General features: G+C 41.1%; 1 protein-coding gene across 4 annotated transcripts in view; it reads right to left on the reverse strand.

The window, feature by feature from the left end:
- phkb (phosphorylase kinase, beta) overlaps nt 1-22,012 on the reverse strand; it is a 149,508-nt gene that overhangs the window by 26,854 nt on the left and 100,642 nt on the right. For all 4 annotated transcript variants that reach the window (XM_050047594.1, XM_050047575.1, XM_050047584.1 and 1 more), the window contains 2 exons: nt 11,325-11,380; nt 10,483-10,576 (listed from right to left, as the gene is read on the reverse strand). In XM_050047594.1, coding sequence (XP_049903551.1) covers nt 10,483-10,576; nt 11,325-11,380 — 150 coding nt within the window. The remainder of the gene's footprint in view (nt 1-10,482; nt 10,577-11,324; nt 11,381-22,012) is intronic.

Below are 22,012 nucleotides of genomic sequence, written 5' to 3' on the forward strand. Positions count from 1 at the left end.
GTCTCCACATTTAAGACTAGACTTAAGACTTTCCTCTTTGATAAAGCTTATAGTTAGGGCTGGCTCAGGCTTGCCCTGTACCAGCCCCTAGTTTGGCTGACTTAGGCCTAGTCTGCCGGAGCTGCATCTCTCTCTGTCTCTGTCTCTCTCTGTCTCATTGTGTCATACGGTTTACTGTTAATTTATTATGTTGATCTGTTCTGTACGACATCTAGTGCTCGTCTGTCCGTCCTGGAAGAGGGATCCCTCCTCAGTTGCTCTTCCTGAGGTTTCTATGGGTTTTTTTCCCCCGTTAAAGGGGTTTTTTTGGGGAGTTTTTCCTTATCCGCTGCGAGGGTCCAAAGGACAGAGGGATGTTGTATGCTGTAAAGCCCTGTGAGGCAAATTGTGATTTGTGATATTGGGCTTTATAAATAAAATTGATTGATTGATTGATTGATTGATTGATAATCCTCACACCTTGTTGTGAGCAGTTTCATGTAGGAACTACTTTTTTTCTTCCAAACTACACCTGTCAACCATGTCATTGGGCAGAAGGAAACGTGCATTTATTCATGGATGAGATCTTTGTTTAGTCTGAGAAAATAACCCTGATGATGTCATCATAGTCATCTTGGATAGGGCTCAAAGACTACACATTAGTAACAGTAAGACTGTGTTTCAAACTGAGGGCATGGAGTGTAAAAACATGAGTGGGAGGGTCTAAAGAGACACTTTTGGTTGCATTATGGGAAATGTAGCAACCAGCATTTTGGGAACTTCACCCATACTATGGACTAAAAGTGAGTACATCTGTCTCTGCTGCTTCAATCTGTCTCTTGTGAGTCAGCCAACTTTATGGAAATGTAATGCAACAATAAATTACCGGAGTAGCCCTTCAACAGAGTGTTTTTCTTGCTTAGAATTGGCCTTCATGATACAACCTTGTTTCTAGACAAATGAAAGTGAATTGGACCTTGGTGAAATTAGTTATTCAATATATGTAACACTACTCAAGTTGATGTTTAATTTCTTTTTGCCTTGGATACAGCACCACACTTTCCCCTCACCCTTCCCACCAGGGTTGCTATGATTTTGACGTGGGAGTAGGTGGTTTCTACCTGGTCAATGCTGTCCGCACATTATAATTCTATACCCTTCAGCTCTATGGTAGAAGGACTGTAAGTTTAATCGAGGCAGAAGTCATGTCTCAAGACTCCACCTTAGTCTTAAGCCAAGTACAAAGCAAATCTCGGAGACGAAAAATGTTAACATCAGCAGAGGCTAGGAGAGAGCTCAACATTAATGCTCTCTCCAACAGGGTTTGGACAAGAAAGATGGGCTCAAAGTAACTGAGGTCAAGTCTCGCACTTAATTAGTGGACTGAAACTCTGTGGTGTCAGTCAAGGCAGAGTCAAGTATAATTCCCCTCCACATGTTCGATTTTTATTTTCAGGGCTGACTTAGCTCAAACCCAAACACAGGCTCTTATCAACAGCATTGTTTTACTTGAAGTCTTAAGCACTAAAAGTGGTATTATTTATACAGGTGCACAATTACCTAGTTACAAAGAGCAAGACAGATAAATAGAAATCCTTGACTGTTTTCGCAGGTGCTGCTGTATAATTACGCAGTTGTTTCATCAAAAGACTCCCTGGTTCGTCAAAACAAAGCAGAGAAAAAGGTCATGGCCCTCTCCCTCAGCCATCTCTAAGATGCATTTAGAGATGGCAGCGAGGAGAACACACGAGCCCCAGCCTATCAGATTCTGGAGTATTCTTTGGTACTTCAGATAAAAGCTTCTTACTGCTGTGTCGCCTGCTGTCAAATGCACTGATTCAAAGATGCAAAGAGAAAGAAGATGGACATTGATTTCTTGGCTCTGCTTGCTCGAAGCACAGTGGTGTGACACTCTCACCACAAGTTACTGTTTGTATCTGTGTGTGTGTGTGTGTGTGTGTGTGTGTGTGTGTGTGTGTGTGTGTGTGAGCTGAGGCATTTGCACTGTTGTGTACGTGGATGAATTCCATTTCTGATGTGTCTGAGTGTGAAACCAGAGTACTTATTCCCTTTGTGTCAGCCTATAAATTCTAAATTTAAATACCTCCCAATCTGTCCTATCATGAAACAGCATCAGTACACCCACACACCCAAGTGGCACTGCAGGAAATCTGCCTATCAAGCCCTGCATGCTGCATTCTTCCATGTCAAACCAGGTGCAATTCACAACATCAGCCAAAAGGTGGTGCTCTGCTACTCCAGTGCACTTCCTCAACTGTCTTGAAAAGGCTGAGCTGAACACAACAGGAGGAAGCAAGAGTTGGACCAATTAAAAGAAATTATACTAAAAGGGGAAAAAATACAGTCTTTATACAAAAGAAAGAGAAATTTTAATTGCGGATTAAGTGGCGTTGCAAATCGTGCCCTAACAGGCAAGGATGAGACCTGGGGGAGAAAAGCCATGGGAGGTTGGAGGAACCTCTGCACCCAACACTTCCTGCGTGCAGAATACCAATGAAGAAAGGACAACACGCAGGCAGCCTATCAAAGCATCCTTTCATTCCCTCACATTTCCACTGACCACAGCACAAACAGAGAGCCTGACAGGTGGGAGAGATAATAAAGGGCTGTTTCTAAAAGCTGTATTTTACATGTCTGCAGTGGCTACTGTGTGTGAGAATGTACAACTATTTACTGACAAACTTTTTAATGCACCGTAGGGAGAATCCTCAATTTGATAGGAGCTCACACAGGAGTAGGTTCCTGCACATGTTTATCGCTGCTAAGTTGGTGCCCCAAATAGTGTAAATGGAGCTGTTGGTGTCACAAAATGTGCATAACAGATTTACTTTTGCAGCAGATGCTGTCATCCAGAGGGACTTAGCGTGCAGGTAGGGGTTCAGCAGCTTGCTTCACGGCTCAGAATGATACTGCATGTCCGTATTGAATCTGGGATTTAACCTTCTGGCTCTGAAATGGGTTCTTTAACCACTGGGTTGCCCCACAAAATGTCTTAGGGTCGTACTTTTTCACATTTCTGTCAAAACAATACATCCTCATACGTAAACTGAAAGTGTTGTTGATTGCTTTTATTGTCCTTCCAGTGAAGCAATCCCATACCATAATGACTTCTTCTACTATGTATGGAATAGGTTTCAAAATCCAGTGTTATCCTCCAGAGTAAAAATGCAATCTCAACTTCAGGCAAGACTAATGGCTTCTGAAGTCGCAGTTGACTGAGCTGTGATGAAGGAATCATAATACAGCAAAGGAATTTTGCACAAAAAAGGCTTTTCCTTTGGAAGACACCCACCTGATTTAACTAGCTGCCTACTAAAGCCACATTTTAGACTCTGCTGGACTTCAGTCTGGACTTATGCACAATACAAGGACTGCTGATTTTGACCCTCCTCTTTGTACTCACATTAGGAAGGGATCACTTCACAGTTAGTATGAATAGTAGAAATAATTACAGTGACCAGTACTATAGGTCATGATATTTTACTCACTGCCTCTGTGGTAAAGATTTGGGAAATGCAAGAGTGGCATAGGGACAATTTACGGCTTACCAAAAAACTTCAGTTCAACAGAAATGATCTCAAATACGCAAGGCAGCACAACTGTCATTGCTAGTTTCAGACCTACACAGTTGTCATTTTCACGGCCAGTACCCACGTTTTATGTACCCGTCTGTGCATCCATGGGCATATAGGTCTTAAAAGGAGTGGTCAGCTGCATTGCTGGCGGATTGCTATTTCAAAGCAACAGAAGGCAACTGCGCCAATGACCAACAAAACCTGCTCTACAGTCAGAATAGTGGAGTGTTTTCCTGCTACTTACATGTAGAGGGCGCATTAGTCAGATATTAAGATGCGCCTACACAAGCAAGTTCACAGCGCCCTTAAACTCTGCTTAGTATACACAAAAGGACACAAGGATGGGTTGTGGGTTGGTGAAATAACATACCATTAATAAAGAAAATAATATCAATATAAATCAGTTTTATTCATAAAGCCCAATATCACAAATCACAATTTGCTTTACTGCATACAACGTCCCTCTGTCCTTGGACCCTCACAGCAGATAAAGAAAAATGTTCACATGAAAACCCTTTAACGGCAGGAAAAAAATGGTTGAAACTTCAAAAAGAACAACTGAGGAGGGATCTCTCTTCCAGGACGGACAGACGTGCAATAGATGTTGTGTGTACAGTACAAAACAACTAAATAAAATTATGGTAATCCATGTGAAAACATTATACATAGAGGAGGGAGTGATTAATTGCATTCTTTAAAATGTAAACGTAGCAGAGAGCAGAGCAGAGCTGCAGAGACACTGTCCGACTCCCCATTGAAGAGATGCTGCTCACTTTAACAAACAAGCGGCAGTGTAACTTCATTGATTATTCCAGAAGCTAAACGTTTAGTTCTGTTTCCTCTGTCAAGTTTATAACAGTTTTTGGTTTTGCTGCTTAAATGAGCCACAATATTTGCTGCAGTGACATTGTTTTGAATCAACTAGACTTTACAGTACTTCACAGAAACCTCCGTCACCAACTAGTGTTTTGGAGTTGTAACTGCACACAGACACACCACTGCACAGGTATAGGCGACGTGCATAGGTGACGCGCGTAGGCCATGGCGTAGTGTCTGCCGCACAAGTATAAATCCTGCTTAATGCTCTTACTCCTTGCTTCTCCAATTTGGTGCGTCTGTCATGTGAATAGCAGTACGCAAAGTGCAAGCACACCCAGCTTTTAAAGGGAATGAAAGATGACACTCTGGTTGGTTGAATCCATCTTATGCCTAAAACCCACTTATGATTTATTAAGGGTTAGGTACAACCCCTTTGCCCCTTGCACCTTACTTTGCGCCCAGATCATGCACTGTTTAACTCGCAAAAGTGGAGTTGAACATGCCCCAAATGCACTTGCGGAATGCACTTTACACCATCTGCTATAGACCGTTAACATAGGGCCCTTTGTGTCAGCCCAAAACACAGACAGTAGTCCCTGGGAAATCCCTGAAACAAACCAAAAAAAAAGTCTTAGAATAAGACTCAGGTTAGAAAATACTGGAATTTCTATTTATAGTCTTGTAAGACCAGAGTGTCTCTTTAGAACCTTACTTGGATACTTGGATGACTCCAGCTGTTGCTTATAACTGGAACATGTGTGAGTGTCTCCAACAAACAAAACATTGTCCACAAAGACCTGACTGACAGATATGAAACCAGGAGAGAAAGAGCTAAAAGGAAGGCTATTTTTGGGTAAAGCCGTGATTTGCAAAGGGATAAGCTTTAGGGTGTACGGGTGGGAATAACACATTGCAAAATGTAATTGCCACTTTCCCATCGTCAGGCAGCTGTTGTCAACACAATCAAACGGCTGCGAGGGACGAGGTGAGGTGAGCAAATGCAGCCCGCAGCACTGGAGATGGTGGTGACTCCGAGATAAACAGATTCTGTCGAGGAAGAAACGTCTGTCTGGGCTTGGGATTTAATATTCAGCACAGCGCCCGCTCTGACTCACAATTGCATATCCATCTGAGAGGCTGAGCACCACGCAGCAGAAAGAGGCAGAGGGGAGAGAAGGAAAAAGTAACAGGTATGACAGTTCAAAGGCAGATGATAGACCTGGAGGGGAGAGTTGTTTTGGTGTAACGGACATAATGGGGGCGGGGCAGGATGTAGGGCCTAGAGGGGAGAATGGGGTTAGAAGAAGTGGATGTGATGGATAGAGCAGGAAAGGGACAGGAGGCAGAAAGGCCTAGAGGAAAGAACAGAGCCCGGATAGATGACATGAGAGGAGAAATTGTTTGTTTATAGAAGGTGGCGTGGAGAATAGACGCTACATAGCAGACATGACAGATGAGGGACAGAGGCTTGGGAGGAGACCAGGGTTTGAGTGACGGGTATGACAGAGAGAGTATAGACAGAAGATGGGGAGATAGTAGACTTCAAACAACACACATGCAGATGAGGGACAGTATCTAGAGGAGAGACCAGGGTTTGAGTGACGGATGTGATGGGAGTGAAACAGAAGTTGGAAGGGAGGTGGTGGGTGGTGTCACAGATATGACAGTACAAATGGTGTAATCTGCTGCAGATGAAAGGAGCAGAGTGGACAGGGTGGAAATAGCAGCTAGTGCTGAACTTGTTACTCATAAAATGTTTAATAGACTGTAAGTTACTGACACTGAGCACCTCCATTGTTGATAATAAGTAACCAGACATAATAATTGGCAGTACTTCCATCCAGTCCTTGATTTTTTGCTCTTATATATCAAGTTACCTATGACTTTTGTTATTTCAGGTTAAACCTGAATAACCTCAATAAGGGATTTTAAAAGGATTTAGATTTTGAGGAGCAGATCCGCTGGTGGATTCAGATTTGATGAAATTCTATTGAATCCCATCCCTTTAGTTCAGAACGCTGACTTATAATGAACGTGTCAACAGGGATTTTTATGAATTATAGGTTTTGGATAACGAATTTTAGTTTACTGATGCAACTGGGCTGCCACAAAACTGTCATGTCTGACTTGTAAGAGTGGTATTACTGCTCAAATGAAAATGTACCTTTTGTTCCAGTTCTCACAGAAGGAGTAATTTCACTGCAGCAGACACTTAACTCTTGTGATGACCATGATGAGTGTAGTTTACAAAAGAAAGCCACCAAGGTAAAGCTTGAGTGACTGATAAGCAACGCAACAAAAAAAGTAGGAAATGTTTGTTGAACAAAATATAGATCTTTCTTTTATGTATATCTTTCATAGATCGAGTAAGTACCATGGTTGGACTAACTGAAAAATCCATCATGTATTCTCAGAAACATACAATCAGCTGTTTCTCTGAATTCTTCACAGTTTTCAAAGTTACTGGGATTTCATCCAACTGCAGCTTGCATCTCTTTTATGTTCTCTTTAGAAACCCCTCAATACCAGCAACAACTTAACTGCTTGTTTTGACCTCCAAGTATGGAGGACTGAAACAGTTGTTAAGGTAACGATGGGAGTGATTTCAAATAAGCCATTCAAAATATCTCTGTCTTTAATCAGTTTCAATCAATCAATTTATTTGTCACATTAAATGTGATCATGCCAGTTCCCTCAATTTGAGCATTAAAAAGGTTAAATAGAAATAGTAATAAATGTATGTGCATGAATGGGAAGTTGTAGGATCCTACTGGCCTGACAGTAGAAGCTCCTCCTGAGCCTCTCAGTGCTGGCCTGGTGTATCCGATACCTTCTTCCAATCCTCAACAGGGATTTAAGGCAGTTATCCAGGTGGTTAGGATCTTTAATGATTCTCCTGGCCTTATTCTTGCAGCAGCTGATATAAAAATCCTTTGGGCATGAGAGCACCACCTATACTACGTTCAGCTGAACGAACCAATCTTTGCAGGGCCTTGCAGTATTGTTAAGTGCTGTTTTCATACCAGGCAGTAATGTTCCCCGTCAGGATGCTCTCAATGGTGTAGGAGTAGAAATTCCTCAGTATTTGAGGGGATACCAAGAATTTCTTTAAGTCACTGAGGTTAAACAGTCTCTGCCTTGCATTTCTTACCACTGAGTCAGTATGCAGCACTCAAGTCAGGCCCACGTTTATGTGGACACCAAGGTATTTAAGCTGTTCACTCTCTCCACCGAGGACCTGTCTGCTCACTAGAGTTGTTCTGATACTGATACAAGTGACGGAATTGCCTCAGATACTGTCTAAATTCGGATCAGGTATCAGCGACTGGATAGGTTTATGCACAAATCCAATACCTCATAATTTATTGATAAAATTTAATGAGGTTGTCTATGTTGTACATGACGTCAAAGTACTCTGTTTAACCTTTGTCCTACAAACTTAGTATAAATTTCCCCCTTTTTTGCTGTTTTTGTTTGGCCTCTTTTAACACAATGGCATTGGATTGGTCTTTGTATTGGCTGATACACAAGTTCAGCTATCAGAATCGTCATTGGAAGGGAAAAAATGGTAGTGGAACATCTCTACCACCCACTCTCACTGCCTGTTGTCTGCCTGTCAGGAAGTCAAGGATCCATATACACAGAGAAGTGTTTAATCCCAGCTGCCTGAGCTTTGTGATGAGCCTGTTGGGAACTACGGTGTTAAATGATGAACTGTAGTCAATGAACAGCAATCTCGTATAGCTCCCTTTTTTGTCCAGATGAGACAGAGTGGTGTGGAGAATGTGTGCTATGGCATCGTTTGTAGATTGGTTGGGAAGGTAGGCAAACTGTAGTGGGTCCAGTGTGCTTCGTTGTGAGGAGCAGATGTAATCCTTAACCAGCTGTTCAAAGCTTTTCATCACTACAGACATCAGTGCCACTGGGTGATAGTCATTCAGGCAGGTTGGTCTTGTTTTCGTCGGCACAGGAATGATGGAGGACTTCTTGAAGAATGTGGGCATGAAGAACTGAGCCAAGGACAGGTAAAATATCACTGTGCACACTAGCGCTGCCTGGTCAGCACATGGTTTGAGAACCCGCCCACTGATACAATCTGGTCTGCTGCTTTCCTGCTGTTTCCACGCTTGAAAGCCCTCCTGACATCTTGCTCAGAAAGGGTGATAGGTGTGAAAGGTGAACCCACCTATCCATTAACCTGCTTCTGTCATGGCTCTTACACCTTGCCACATGCTTCTGGGATTTCCCTCCTGGAATTTCATCTCTTATAGACCTGTCTAATGTACCCTTCTGAGATCAAATGTGGCAGCTGCTCAGCTCCATATGTCTCCAGTTTGCCTGAGTGTCACAGTGATGGCTCCACCATTATGCTGATCAATCACCATGAACAATTACTGTTCGACTGATCAATCACTTCAACCAATTGGTGGCCTTGCTGTGATTGATGGGACAATCAAGAGGAAAATCTTAAGAGCAGGAAATCTTGGAGTGACAAGCAGATGGACTGACTGGGCCAAGTTCTGCTGCTATATTGACAGCTAACTGCTGAAATGTAATCTTGCTGACTGTGAGATTGATTTGTGTAGTTGTGGTGATGGTGGTGGAGAGGCATCAATAGTCTTTCACAGTTTCCTCCCCTCAAATTTCCATCCAATCATTCACAGAAAACTGGAATGACTACAAATTTTCTTTTGATGGTTCGGTTAAAGATAAGCCATTAACCAAGCAACAAAGCACTGCAGCTAATTATGCACTGCAAAATTTCTGCAATCAGCAACCTTTCAATTGACCGTTGGCAATGCCTCAAACAGTGATTGAGCAATTCTATCTTGGCAACTGTAACTAGGTGTTTCTCCACATGCTACAGTGATGTCCTTGGGGCTGTAGTAAGAGTGCTGCACTGTATTTTTTAACCTTTCCATAACCAAGAACACAACAAGTGTAAGGTGTGGATCAGTTACCTGCCGTAGTAGCTTAACTTTTCGGTATTTCCAAGGCCATTACTTAGCATATCATTAGCTAACTACATCATTATCTGGAGTTACACTTTACATTACAAAAAGCTTCGTTCACGAATGACACATCCACAGCATGACAGCTGGTGTAACACCGGTCCCAGATGCTATTAACTGCCTTATCTGAGCTGAGGGTAACATTGGCAGCACTGCCTGCTCTGTATTGGATTTAAGGAAGCTTACCTGAGGTGACTTTGCCAAACTCATCTGTTTGTCCTCATTTTTTTTTTCCCCCATGTACATAGTGGTGTAGTTGTAGTTGAAGAGGTTTGTGTACTACTAGGCAGATAGGTAGGTTACCAGGAGGGGGTGGGTATACTCTCCTGTATATTCCATGGCTTTTTGGCTGATAGGTTTGCATACTGTGAATGGCCAGAAAAGGGGTGGGTATACCCCATACACCTGCATATACCCTCTCTTACATCACTGCCTGTAAGTGAAACTGTTTGAAGAAGCTCACCATAAAGCACAACTCTAACCTTCGTGTTGTTCGTCAAAGTAACTTATTTTGTATCTCTATAGTCTAGTATCATTTTACAGCCTAGTATCTGAACTGTGTTATGTTAGGATGAAATGTCAGTCTGATATCACATTCTCTCTCATATTGTACTGTAGCACTGGGGCAAACTAGCTCTACCCTGCAGTACAAGACTGCTGCTTATTCATTCCCAAGACTCCTACAGTATGTGGATCATCAACTAGTAAGAACTAAGCAGCTTTAGCTTTAGTCTTAACACAGTACTGAATAAACATAGCGCTATGTTTGTAGCCAATGAATGCATATTTAAAATCCTTTCAGGAGTTTTTCATTTTGGTACAGCTCTGCGACAACTGTGGCAAAATCAGTGGTTGTCATACAGTATAATGAAAAGGCTTCTTTCGTCTACTTGTAGCTGAAGTCAAGCACCCATTGTTTCAAAAAGATTATGAACAACTGTACATCACTTGAAACTGCATGTGTGCCACGCAAAAATGGAAAGCCATATGTAGCAACAGAACCTAAGTGGGATAAGGCCTTGTTAACTGCTTGTGAAATTGGTGACAAATGTGTGACAAATGTGTGCCTGTGTTACCTTGACCAGCTCCTTCTGAGGCCAGATCTGGATGGGTTCCACCTGCTGGGGCGTCTGGGTCTGAATGCCATAGGTGTTCAAAAACACCTGAAGTCTACACAAACACACGGACACAAAATTACAATGTCACGTTTATAATTTTTATGCATTTTACATGTAGCTTTTGGCTTAGTTTCAGCACTGGAGCTGATAAAGCCTTCCCTACACATCTACCAGTCCCAAATGAACACACAAAGATATTTATTTCATTGTTTGTCACTTTATGTTTCTTAATATATAAAAAAGAAACGCTTGAATTACTTAAACTAATTATCCCATTTAAAATCTACTTAGCTATGATTCTACAGCAGCTGGTGGCCTTTAAATCTACCTGTACAGATTTATCTTTTGTAAATATGCAGCTTTATGAGTCTGTTAGTCCTTGAAGCTATGGCTTTGTCAGTAGACAGCTATTAAATCTATTGGTCATGTGTTCTTGTAAATATAAAACTCATGTAAATCAGGTCTATTGTAAATCTATCATGAAGCGATAGCTGTTATTGAACGGCTGTGTTTATCGGAGAGCATAAATGAACTGAAGTGGAAAAGTTGACGCAAGAGTCCTGATGGGGACTCGCAAGCAAAAGTAATTAAAGCTACAGGTTAACAAGCTTAAGACAGTCGTGTGACCTTGTTATACACACACACACACACGTGCAATGAGGAGAGTGACAGATGATGGCAGAGGTCAGGCTGAGCTCCAGCTTCATGAGCTCAACACAATTACAGCACTGAAAGACTTGGCCTGCAACACATTAAGAGACACACATATACACATACAAACACACACACACACACATTACCTCTGGCTCTCCGCTATCAGGGACACGTGAATCACAACATCATTCTCTATGGGACCCTGTCAAAGAGATGGAGAACAGAGAGATTAACACATGGACCACATCTCTTCTACATGTTGCTGTTGCATCAGTGTGTATGTTACATTGGCGTGTGTGTTTTCTCTCCTGAGAACATTCCTCCTTTGGCAACACTTTAAATGTACACTGGAACTAATGAATCTGCTGAATCTGCACAGATGGATTACAAACAATTTAGATGCAAGTGCTGTTCTGTTATTTCTCAATCCATTCTGCTCACGTCTTGTAGATTTGCTGCGATTTTGTTTACTATGATTAGTTTTACATGTTAACTATTAGTTTATTTGCTTTTTCTGTATTTTTTTTTTTACATTTTTGCTTTAATAATTAATTTAATTAACAAATTTCCTTATTTTGCTGTATATCTTACATCTAACATCTATGCCAATAAAGGAAACCACAAAAGATTTGATTTGTGCGTATGTGACAGAGAGATTTATAGAGAGAAAGGAGAAAACAGTGGTTAGAATCAAAATTCCACTCACTCTCTTGTAAAATGGCATTACCCTGTGTTATTGCTACCCACTCTCTCACCCAATTTAAATGAAAGTAAAACTCTGAATAACCAACAAAGGTTGATGAGAGATGCGAGAGCGCTCGGCTGGGAGGGAAGGAGCTGGGAATTAAGAAGGATGGGGGAGATGTAAAAGGGAAGGAAGAGCAGAGATGGAGAGAAACATGAGGCTGGTACACTGACGTTTTCTCCACTTTGGCGCCCACACAGAGAGATGAGTTGAAATTACATGAAATGGAGAAGTCAAATAAAGGCAAGAAGAGGCAGAGATGCATGACATTTATGATGATTTTTTTCCATATCAAAAAAACACAAAACTATTCCAAGAATATTTGGATAATAATTTTGTTAAGTAGAAATCCTGCGCATTTGCTGGTTGCAGCTTCTCTAATGTGAAGATTACCTTAGGGAAAGTGACTATGACTAATGGTCAGACAAAGTGAAAATATGAATAAATCACTGGGCTATGGTCAACTGTGGTGTGCATTTGGCATTCATTTTGGCCTATTATGGGTTAAATTAATAAAAGAATAATCAATAAATCATTACTTGATTCCCTATAAGCCATCATCAGATTTCCACACTACCCAAGCATAATTTTGGTTGAGGTTTTGTGTCATGGATTTGATCTCAGCAATTCAAATTTCCCAGTTATTACATAAATATCAGCAATTTGCCATGTGATACAAAAACAGTTATTTCTTACTGACTGACAAGTTTCTGTTATCATTCACTATGACAACACACCACAGACATAGGCCTACAGGATGAGGCTGATTATATTCTATATTTGTCTTGCTGTAAGCAAACCCCAAGAACTGACAACAATAAACTGATCCTACTAACAAGTATCGTCTTTGTATCCAGCCTGATATATCTTATTCCTCTGTGCACCACCTTTGTCCAAAAATCAGTGAGCACTGGATTGTTGCACTGGGTGACCCGTTCTTTCATTACCATATCCACACTGTAGTTATGTTGAGTTTATTACATGCACACTGTCCTACTGTAGTGAATAGGCCCTAGGGCACCGAATGTGTATCAATCCACAGCTGAGAATAGTCCCAAACAAACACGCTATTTACTCCTATTTGAGGAATGTTTGCTGAAAACTACAGTGCCCAGCTGTTTTATAAAATTGTTCAGGCTTTTTCAAAAATGTATTTGTAACCGGTTGTTAAGATTTAAATCCTCAGCAGGAACAAATGGGCTTTGGGCTGAGTGCCACAGACAAAGTAGGGAATGAAAAATGTTGAGACATGGACTTAAATGTTGTTGTTTTGGTCTTTTTATGGAATTTGTTGAAAATAAGAAAAAGCAGACAAACAGCTGCCTTAATCTATTGTGCTTTTCCTTATTTTCTGTTATATATATAATGTTACAATGTAAGATATTCATAGTAAACATGGCCAAAGTTTAAATTCAAAGAGGCTTTGTTGGCATGACCATAGTATTACATAGTATTGTCATTTAAAATACTGACCATTTGAGCAAAACCTAGGGCTTCAGACCGTTCTGAATACTCAGTTTCCAACATTTTTTTTGTACTTTCAAGACAAGCTGACGTCATCTGACAGATTTCTTTATATGGTCATCTGACCAGGCATCTTACTGCAAGTGTAGCTACACGCTAATGTCAGGGAAACGTGAACTTGGTTGCAGCTGTTGTTAATTTCTCCCCTATTTCATATCATATATCTGCTGGAACATGTCCGGTTATGAAGATTTTGCTTTAGAAGCTCTAATTGGTGATTTTTCTTGACAAAAATTGCCAATATACTCTGACCAATTACAGCAAACTGGGCTATTTTTTTTGACAGCGGGCTAATAGAAACAGGCACTAAAATAAAGTGTTTCAGGCAGAGGGTGAATACATGTGATACAGCACAGACAAGATGAGGAAAATAAACAGTTTTTTGACCATTAAAGCAAGTAAACATGTTCCAGCAAAAACCTAAAATACAATGAGCGTAACAGGTTCCCTTAAAGTTAAACCACTAGTCCAAATCAAGGTGCAGAGTAAACAGCAGGCTTCATCTCCTCTGTATCTGTTGTTTTTCTTCTGACAGCTCGTCATTTTAACGCTGTCTTAACATTGTAACTATGCAGTTGGAGAAAAACCACAAGATATGTCGCAATAAAACCGCACAATGACTAAAAACACGGACATATTGTGCACTACATAAATAATGCTTTCTAGCAGGATAAGTCCCCTCAAAATGAAGTAGCATCAGGAAAGACAACGAAAGCAATAAAAACACATGGCTTTTCATTGCTTTCGTAACTGTGGCCTCAGATGGAGTCCATCAAGGCAACACTTTATCGCACTACAACAATAACACACAGTCACAATTGGCCAGAATGGGGCAACACATCAGTCATATTGCCTGATGTGAGAATTCAGGGTGTGAAACAACATGAAAGGCAGTGAGAAACTACAGAGAAGAAAAGAGGGAAAAGGCAGTCACTTCAAAGGTGTTCTCTGCAGTAATCGCAGACCTTTTGGACTTGTGGACAATCAAGGAAAACACAGACGAGACATCACAGTTGTTTGTCTTGTAGTGGAGCACCTGAATACATCAGATGGAATAAATTGCATGCAAATGAAGCGAATGTGTTGGGAATAAACAACTTGGCGTTTTAAATTTCTTGTACAAAAGCCGCTGCTGTGTTTTTTAACTAAAAAAAAAATGGAAAAAATATCTGTGCCCAATCACTATTATCTTCAGCAAAGACACTTTTATTTACATAAATTCAATTTTATGTCCTTTTCCTACAGCTTTTATTCATGACAGGTTAACAAGTATGCAGCTTTCTTCCTCTTTTGCTATTTTCTTTCCAAGAATTATGCGTACTGTTATATCTATGCGCATGTAAATGTCTCTCCGTGCATATCCTTTGGTGCCTTTCATCTTCTCGTTCTATATTTGTAGAAGTACCATGTGTAATTTTTATGTGTGTGTGTGTAAGTGCATTGTAAGCCGAGACGATCATCTTCATTGCATTGAGTGACGGTCTATTCAGGGCCATTTAGAAAGCAGGCAGCAGCTTGTGACTCACAGGAGCAGCGGCCTTTCATCTCATTCTGAATGTGGGGATGCACACACACACACACACACACACACACACACACACACACACACACACACACACAGACACACTCATGTTCTGATACATACATGCACACAACAATCCTGCACATGAGGGCACAAACGCATGCACAGATGCTCAGATTCATAGTTAGTGACGGAACACAGAGCCAAGGAACAACACACAGAGATAAGCAGGTCTGTGGATGCATACACACACACACACAGAATTCTGGGAGCCATTTTGTTTGGTCAATAAGAGCTGGTTTTAGCCAACAACCTTGTTATCATCAATCAGAGAGTAGAGAGAGAGCAGAGAGTAAGGGGTGGCTGAGTAGAAAAAAAAACAGGCGGCCAAGCACAAATCTCTCCTGATGAATGGGGGAGCAATGGCTTCTAAAACGCTGCAATGCAACTCTCTCATTAGCGCTGGTCTCTGAGCAGACAAAGAACTCATTTGGCGAAGGAGAAGATATGGAAATGCATAATGGAGTACTGTAAATGCACTCCCTCTCACTCTCACTCCCTTCTCCGTGCACCGCAGTCGAACCTCGGCGACAGACGGCCGTGCAACCGCAGAGAGGAAAATGAGATGAAATGCTTCTTTTAACTACCTTTTCAGAGGCACTCGAAAGAAAAAAGACATCGACGTAGTGTGACCGAAATGGTGCAGATTCTGAGAGGAAAGCGGGAAAATAAAAAAATGTGTTGTTTCACCACAGGGGCTCTGCTGCAGACTGCTAAAAGGTAGTTAACAAATCATGTTGGACCCTGGGTGTACACGATGATGCAGCTACTGGTCTGATGTCAGCACAGCTCAGGCCAAATCTAACAGTTTAAAGAGCTCTGTAGCACTCCCTGGAATTGGATTTCAGACTAATTAATGAATTGGAAGAAAGCTGGTAGAGCAAATGAGTTGCAATTGAACACAGGTAATTAAAGTTCTGAAACTTTAACTCCTGTAAGCATTATAATACACAGCTCAACAGGAAATGGACTGTTCAGGGAGATGACGTCCAAACAGAGAAGCAGATTTAGTGAAAACAGACATGCTGTTTTGACCCTGTCTTACATGGTTCTTAATGCAGATATGCATGTGAATAAAATGTTTCTTGCCTGGACAAACATGCTCTCTGGCTCTTGCTATGCTGTCTCCACCTACACATTAAACCTACATGCGAACCTATGAACGCTGTAAGTTCTGTCAGCATCTCTTGAGGGATTCTACTACAAACTACTAACTGCAGTCGAAGGAGACAAGGCAGGCTCAGGGAGGTTGAGTCAGCCACAAAAATGGATTGCATCACTTCAACATGAAATAACTCCTGGAATGCATTCAATATCACAGATTGATGATATCTAACAGTGTACGCTATGTATCCAGGGGGGGAACTTGGCTGCTGGGCGAACAGTGGGGTTGACAGCTCAAGGGCAGCATATCATTGATCTGACTGAGGAGGTAAATTTACTGTGACATGGCCAAACCAGAAAAATATACCGTACATAGGACCATAAAACCAACAACTCTCCGGGTACCTATCACTCAGGAGCTTAGAAAACACACTCAAAGGTGGAGTTTAGGTATTTTTACATAATCTGCCCCTAAAGGAACATTTTACCACCAAATCAGAAATACATTTCCAGGACAATTCCTCATACTTATTAGGGACGCACCGATCCGATATCTGGATCCAATATCGGCCCCAATATCATCAAAATAGATGGATCAAGTATTGGAAAATGCAACCAATACCTGAGGCGATCCTTTCCCTTTAAATCTATTGCGACGCGAGCTACGTCACACGTCATGGAGCTAAGGAGAGAATCTGCTGTGTGGAGGTATTTCACACTATTTCAACTGCTGTTGCACAATTGTTTATTTTTGTTAAAAATAAATAGTTCATCATTGCATTAATCTGTTTCATTTTATCTTAGGAAAGAACGGTGTAGTCATCAACACCTGATGCCCCTAGTCTGTTCTACATTTAAAGGTATATAGCTTTTTAGGTCAACCATGGTATCGGATCGGTATCGGGTATCGGCTGATACTCAAAGCCACAGCATCGGGATCGGTTTCGAAACTGAAAAAGCTGGATCGGTGCATCTCTAGCAGAGTCTTCGGTTTCGAAACTGAAAAAGCTGGATCGGTGCATCTCTAGCAGAGTCTTGCACTGGGTCGGGTACACGCGGGTAGCTGATTTGCGGGTGGTTTTTAAAAAAACATTTTTTCCCGGGTTCGGATCTGGGTGGAAAAAAATAACATGCAGGTCGGATTGCGGGTTTTAGATAAACACATCAGTCATTAGTTTGGTCAACTACAGATAACTATCTTGGTCATTATTTACTCTCTGAGGATCGCCTCCGCTATTTCGCAACGGTCATTGGTTCAGCTGTTTACACGCGTTTCACCATCTAATAACACAATTTGTGATTGGACGACAGAATCAACATGGCTGCCACCGTCTAACAAGCGACGCTTCCAAAACAGTAAATAATTATTTAGGTATTTGAGAAATAAGTGGATAAAACGTAAAACTATCACTTTATAATGTTTCTGAAATGTTTCCCTGATGGATTACTTCTCTCCTCGATGGATTCTAAAAACACGTGACGGCTCGTAACTACTGAACGTCGCTCTGGACAGAAAGTAAGTCTATTATTACACATGTAAAGTTCCTTGACATAGATTAAAAGTTTNACCTTAACTGTGGCGATATGCTGTTCAATATTCAGCCAATATGACCCAACATGATTACTGTAAATCCGGGTTACGGGTCGGGCTGCGGGTCGTGTTTCAACGGGTCGGACTGGGTTGTGGTACTAATTGGCCTGATGTGCGGGTTTGCGGTTTGGGTGCGGGTTTGTACGTCGCCGGGTCGGGTCGGGGCGGATCTTGAAAATTGGACCCGTGCAGGACTCTGATCTCTAGTACTTACAGTGCTTTTTATCTATCTAGATTGTTTTGGTGTGAGATGGAAGTGTTAGAGATATCGGCTATAGAGATGTCTGCCTTCATCATATATAATATGAGCTAGATGGAACTTGGAGTGCTCAAATTGGCATAGTAATAATAATAATACATTCAGAAAACTCAACAGTAATGTCTCTGTCCCACCAACTGTATAACCACACAGAATGAAGTGTGCATCTACTGCCAGCTCACATAGCAACACTGAGCCACCTATCATTACAGCTAAGCTGAGGAGGACGTCATTAATGTTTACATCTTGCGCTGTCATAAGTACAAGCCTTTCATCCATGAGTAGATGCACGCTAAAATATAATAATAATAATAATAATAATAATAATAATAATAATAATAATGATAAAAAAGATGCAGACTTCTTTTTTGCAGTGATACTGTCGGCAGGTGTAGTTCGGTAGAAAGAAAATAGTTCCTACATGAAACTTCTCTAAGGTGCTGTAGGCAGATTTACTTTCCTCTGGACAAAGCGAAGATAGTGGTTTCCCCAGTCTTTACACTAAGTTAAGCTAAGCTAAGCTAACTGGCCTTTACTGTTTTGGTTCACACTTATCAGCATACTTTCAAGCTGCAAAACCCACTACATGCTACCTGCCACCTCCAGAAAACTGACTAACAAAGTTATTTCACTAATGGTTTTATTAGCTAGTGAATATGCTGTAGAGGAGCATTTACCAGCTAAAGAGCCAGATACTTCCCCCAGGGGTTGGTGAAACAAAAACAGAGCTAATAGGAGAGTGAAGATTGGATTCAAGTTCATGGGGTGTACACAAACACGCCAAATTAATCTTTAACTGCTGGTTGTGTAAATCAGCCACACTTTGCTCATAAGTTTACTAAATCAACATAAAAGGTGATGACAGTCTTGTGGTTACAGATTCCAGTTTCCACTGCCCTTACGTAGCCCCAAAAAATCTGTTAAGGCAGGCATAACTATAGAAATTATTGATGGTTTTAATACGATGAGGTTTCGAATTTCCATGATTTTGTCAGGCTTTGTTTTATGGATCAGTAGGACCTGAAGATACTCTCTGAGTCATATGTTTCGGCTTCCAAATTTGAATGCTCTTCTGAACTATTCTTGCAAATACACAACACAGAATATTAAAGATGTGTGTGCCGGAAGGAAACCCAGCTCACCAGGCCAGAATATTGAATACCTAAACAGTGTACACAAGAGGGCACGGGCAGGAGCCGAGACCTCAGAGCTGCCACTAAGCAGAACCTCTGCTCTCTTAGCCTGAGGTTAGGGGTGAGGTAGAAAAAAATCATATCATCAGCGCAGTTATCCTGCTACCAACCCATACAACTGCACCAACCATTAATTAAATCACTGAATACCACTGAGTTTTGCCTCCACATTTCTCCACTGACTTGATATGGAAATACGATTCATTTATTCATGAATTAAGCAGAACAAAGCTAAAACAATCCAATGAAGTATTTAATATCAACTTGAGACCCTTTGTAGGAGGAGTGTTTGAAAAAACAGATGCATTTTAGGCCATCAGTGAAATACGTGGCTATAGCAGGAATTGGCAAGTGGTTGGATGATTATTACACACAATGTAGTCGGGCCAAGGGCTTTAAAATGGAAATGAAAACAATAGAATCTGGGCAAGACAGATTTAAAAAGGTTCACTGGTTCCTTTTGGTCCCATATGGAGGATCCTACAAAGTTTGGTCTGGTCCAACCAAGTAAAGTTTACTTTTAAATTATTTTACCATCACAGGACTTAATGTAGACAGAGCCTTAATCAACACTCAAAACGATACACTGTGACACTGAACTCACAAAAAGGAATTGCATAAGTCTTTGCCAAGATGCATTAAGTGGAATCTTTGTGCAGCCAACATAAAGGGCTGCAGCAGCAAAAAGACATTTGTCTACACCTGGAAAACAACCACTCAGCACTCCTGCAGTCACAGCCCTATGCTGAGCAAAGCTTGTCTGGGCCAGTTTAAAATATGTTTATTCTGAGATGATAAAACTGCTGTTATTTTATCTTTTTATTATCATAAAAATACAACAAAAAACCAAACTGAACAATGAATTAAACACACTGTGAAGAGCTATTTGTTTTGCCAATGCCACATCCTTCATGGTTTCATATTTACACATTTCTACCTAGTCATTGTAAGGTCTGCCCGCTACGCTCACAGTCTGCCAGGGTGAGGCCTGTAGTCTGGTATACTTATTAGGTATGCACAATAATATCGGCACATCATCTGTATCGGCCAATGAATAATGCACAATGAATATTACATACATTGAAGAGTATTGTATTTCATGTCTCCATCTGCTGGTGGGCCATCACAGTGAGAGTATGCATGCATAATATGGTGTTAATTCTACTACAGAAGGAAGGTAAAGATCATTGAAATCCGGTAGGGAAAAAAGTGGATATATCGATATCAGTATCGGTTATTGGTCAAATGTATTTATTTTTTATTTTATATACTTTATTAATTCAATTTTTCACTCTGTTGTCAATTACACACAGGTCCGAACACACACATGCACAAACTGGACCTATACATGCACTAATACGAGAGATGTCAGAGTGGGCTGCCCATGACAGGCGCTCTGAGTGGTTGGGGGGGTTCGGTGCCTTGCTCAGGGGCACCTCGGCAGTGCCCAGGAGGTGAACTGGCACCTTTCCAGCTACCAGTCCACGCTCCATATTTTGGTCCGGACGGGGACTTGAACAGACGACCCTCCGGTTCCCAACCCAAGTCCCTATGGACTGAGCTACACAGATGAGTTGTTAATTATCTGCATATTGGATATCAGCAAAAAATCCGATATCATGTACCCCTAATCCTCACTACTTTTCACTCCTGTAAAACAGGAAGACTTAAGCACATGCACTGATACCTCATAGATTTGACTACTGTGTGTCATTTACTCTGAGCTTGTCATTTGGACCAACTCCACTCTTAGCTTCCCTGCATGGGCCTCCTGCTATTGCTAGAGCTGCTGAATGTAAAATGCTTCACCTAAAGTATTACAATAACTTTCTCTGCCATTAAAGGAACATGTCAGTATTTTGGGAAATATGCTTATTTGCTTTCTTTAGGAGTTTCATGCCCATATGCTAAACATGAAACTACCACTGTGAGAGAGTTATCTTAGCTTAGCATAAAGCCTGGAAGCAGGGGGAGCAGCTAGCCCACAGTGACTTCCTGATATCTGGTCTTTAACATGAAAAGTCACTGCACCTGGCCAAGAAATAGTCCACTCAGAATCCCTTGTAAAACCACAATCAGGGTTGGAAATTAGCACCAGCCATTAGCCAAACGCTGGTAAAATAGGCAAGTGGCTGCTGCTTCGTTTCCCAGCCAAAAAAACCTACAATGGTAATCTACTGAGTGGCTAGTAGACTTTGGAGTCCACCAGCGACATCGGCAAGTCAACAAAAAGGCTAATTTCCAATCCTGAAGTTGATGTTTTTACACTTCTGTTGTTCTATCAATTTAACAAACAAGATATAACGTGTTAATTATTGAGCTTTAGAGGGTCTGGAAAGTGTATTTGTATAAACTTGAAAAAACTGGAAACTGGAAAAGCCAGGCTAGAGGGTTTGTTTGTCTCCAGTCTTTATGCTAAGCTAAGCTAACCATCTCCTAGCTCTAGGTTATAGTGTGTACAGATACCAGAATGGTATTCTAATCTAACTCTTGACAAGAAAGCAAAAAAAACTTTCTATTGTTCCCTTAATACAGTGCTGCAGAAATTAGTCCTATAGTGCCTAAATGAGTTAGTGTTTTAGAACTATGCTCAAAGTCAATGTTTTGTTTTGTTTTTAACAGATTTTTGGTTAGATGCCTGAAATAAGGTCTGTGATTAACACAAGCATAAAAGACTAATGTTTTGTTCTACTGCATAAGACAAGTCAGTAAATAACCTGAATTTGTAGCTGTAGCTGTCCAGAGCTGATGTGCACTGAAAAAGGCAGTTGTTAACAAGTGGGACTACATAACGACATCACACCGAACACAACTTTAAAGCCTTGCTGTCGTAGTG

This window comes from Epinephelus moara, chromosome 1 (genome assembly GCF_006386435.1).
Source record: "Epinephelus moara isolate mb chromosome 1, YSFRI_EMoa_1.0, whole genome shotgun sequence".
NCBI lineage: Eukaryota > Metazoa > Chordata > Actinopteri > Perciformes > Serranidae > Epinephelus > Epinephelus moara.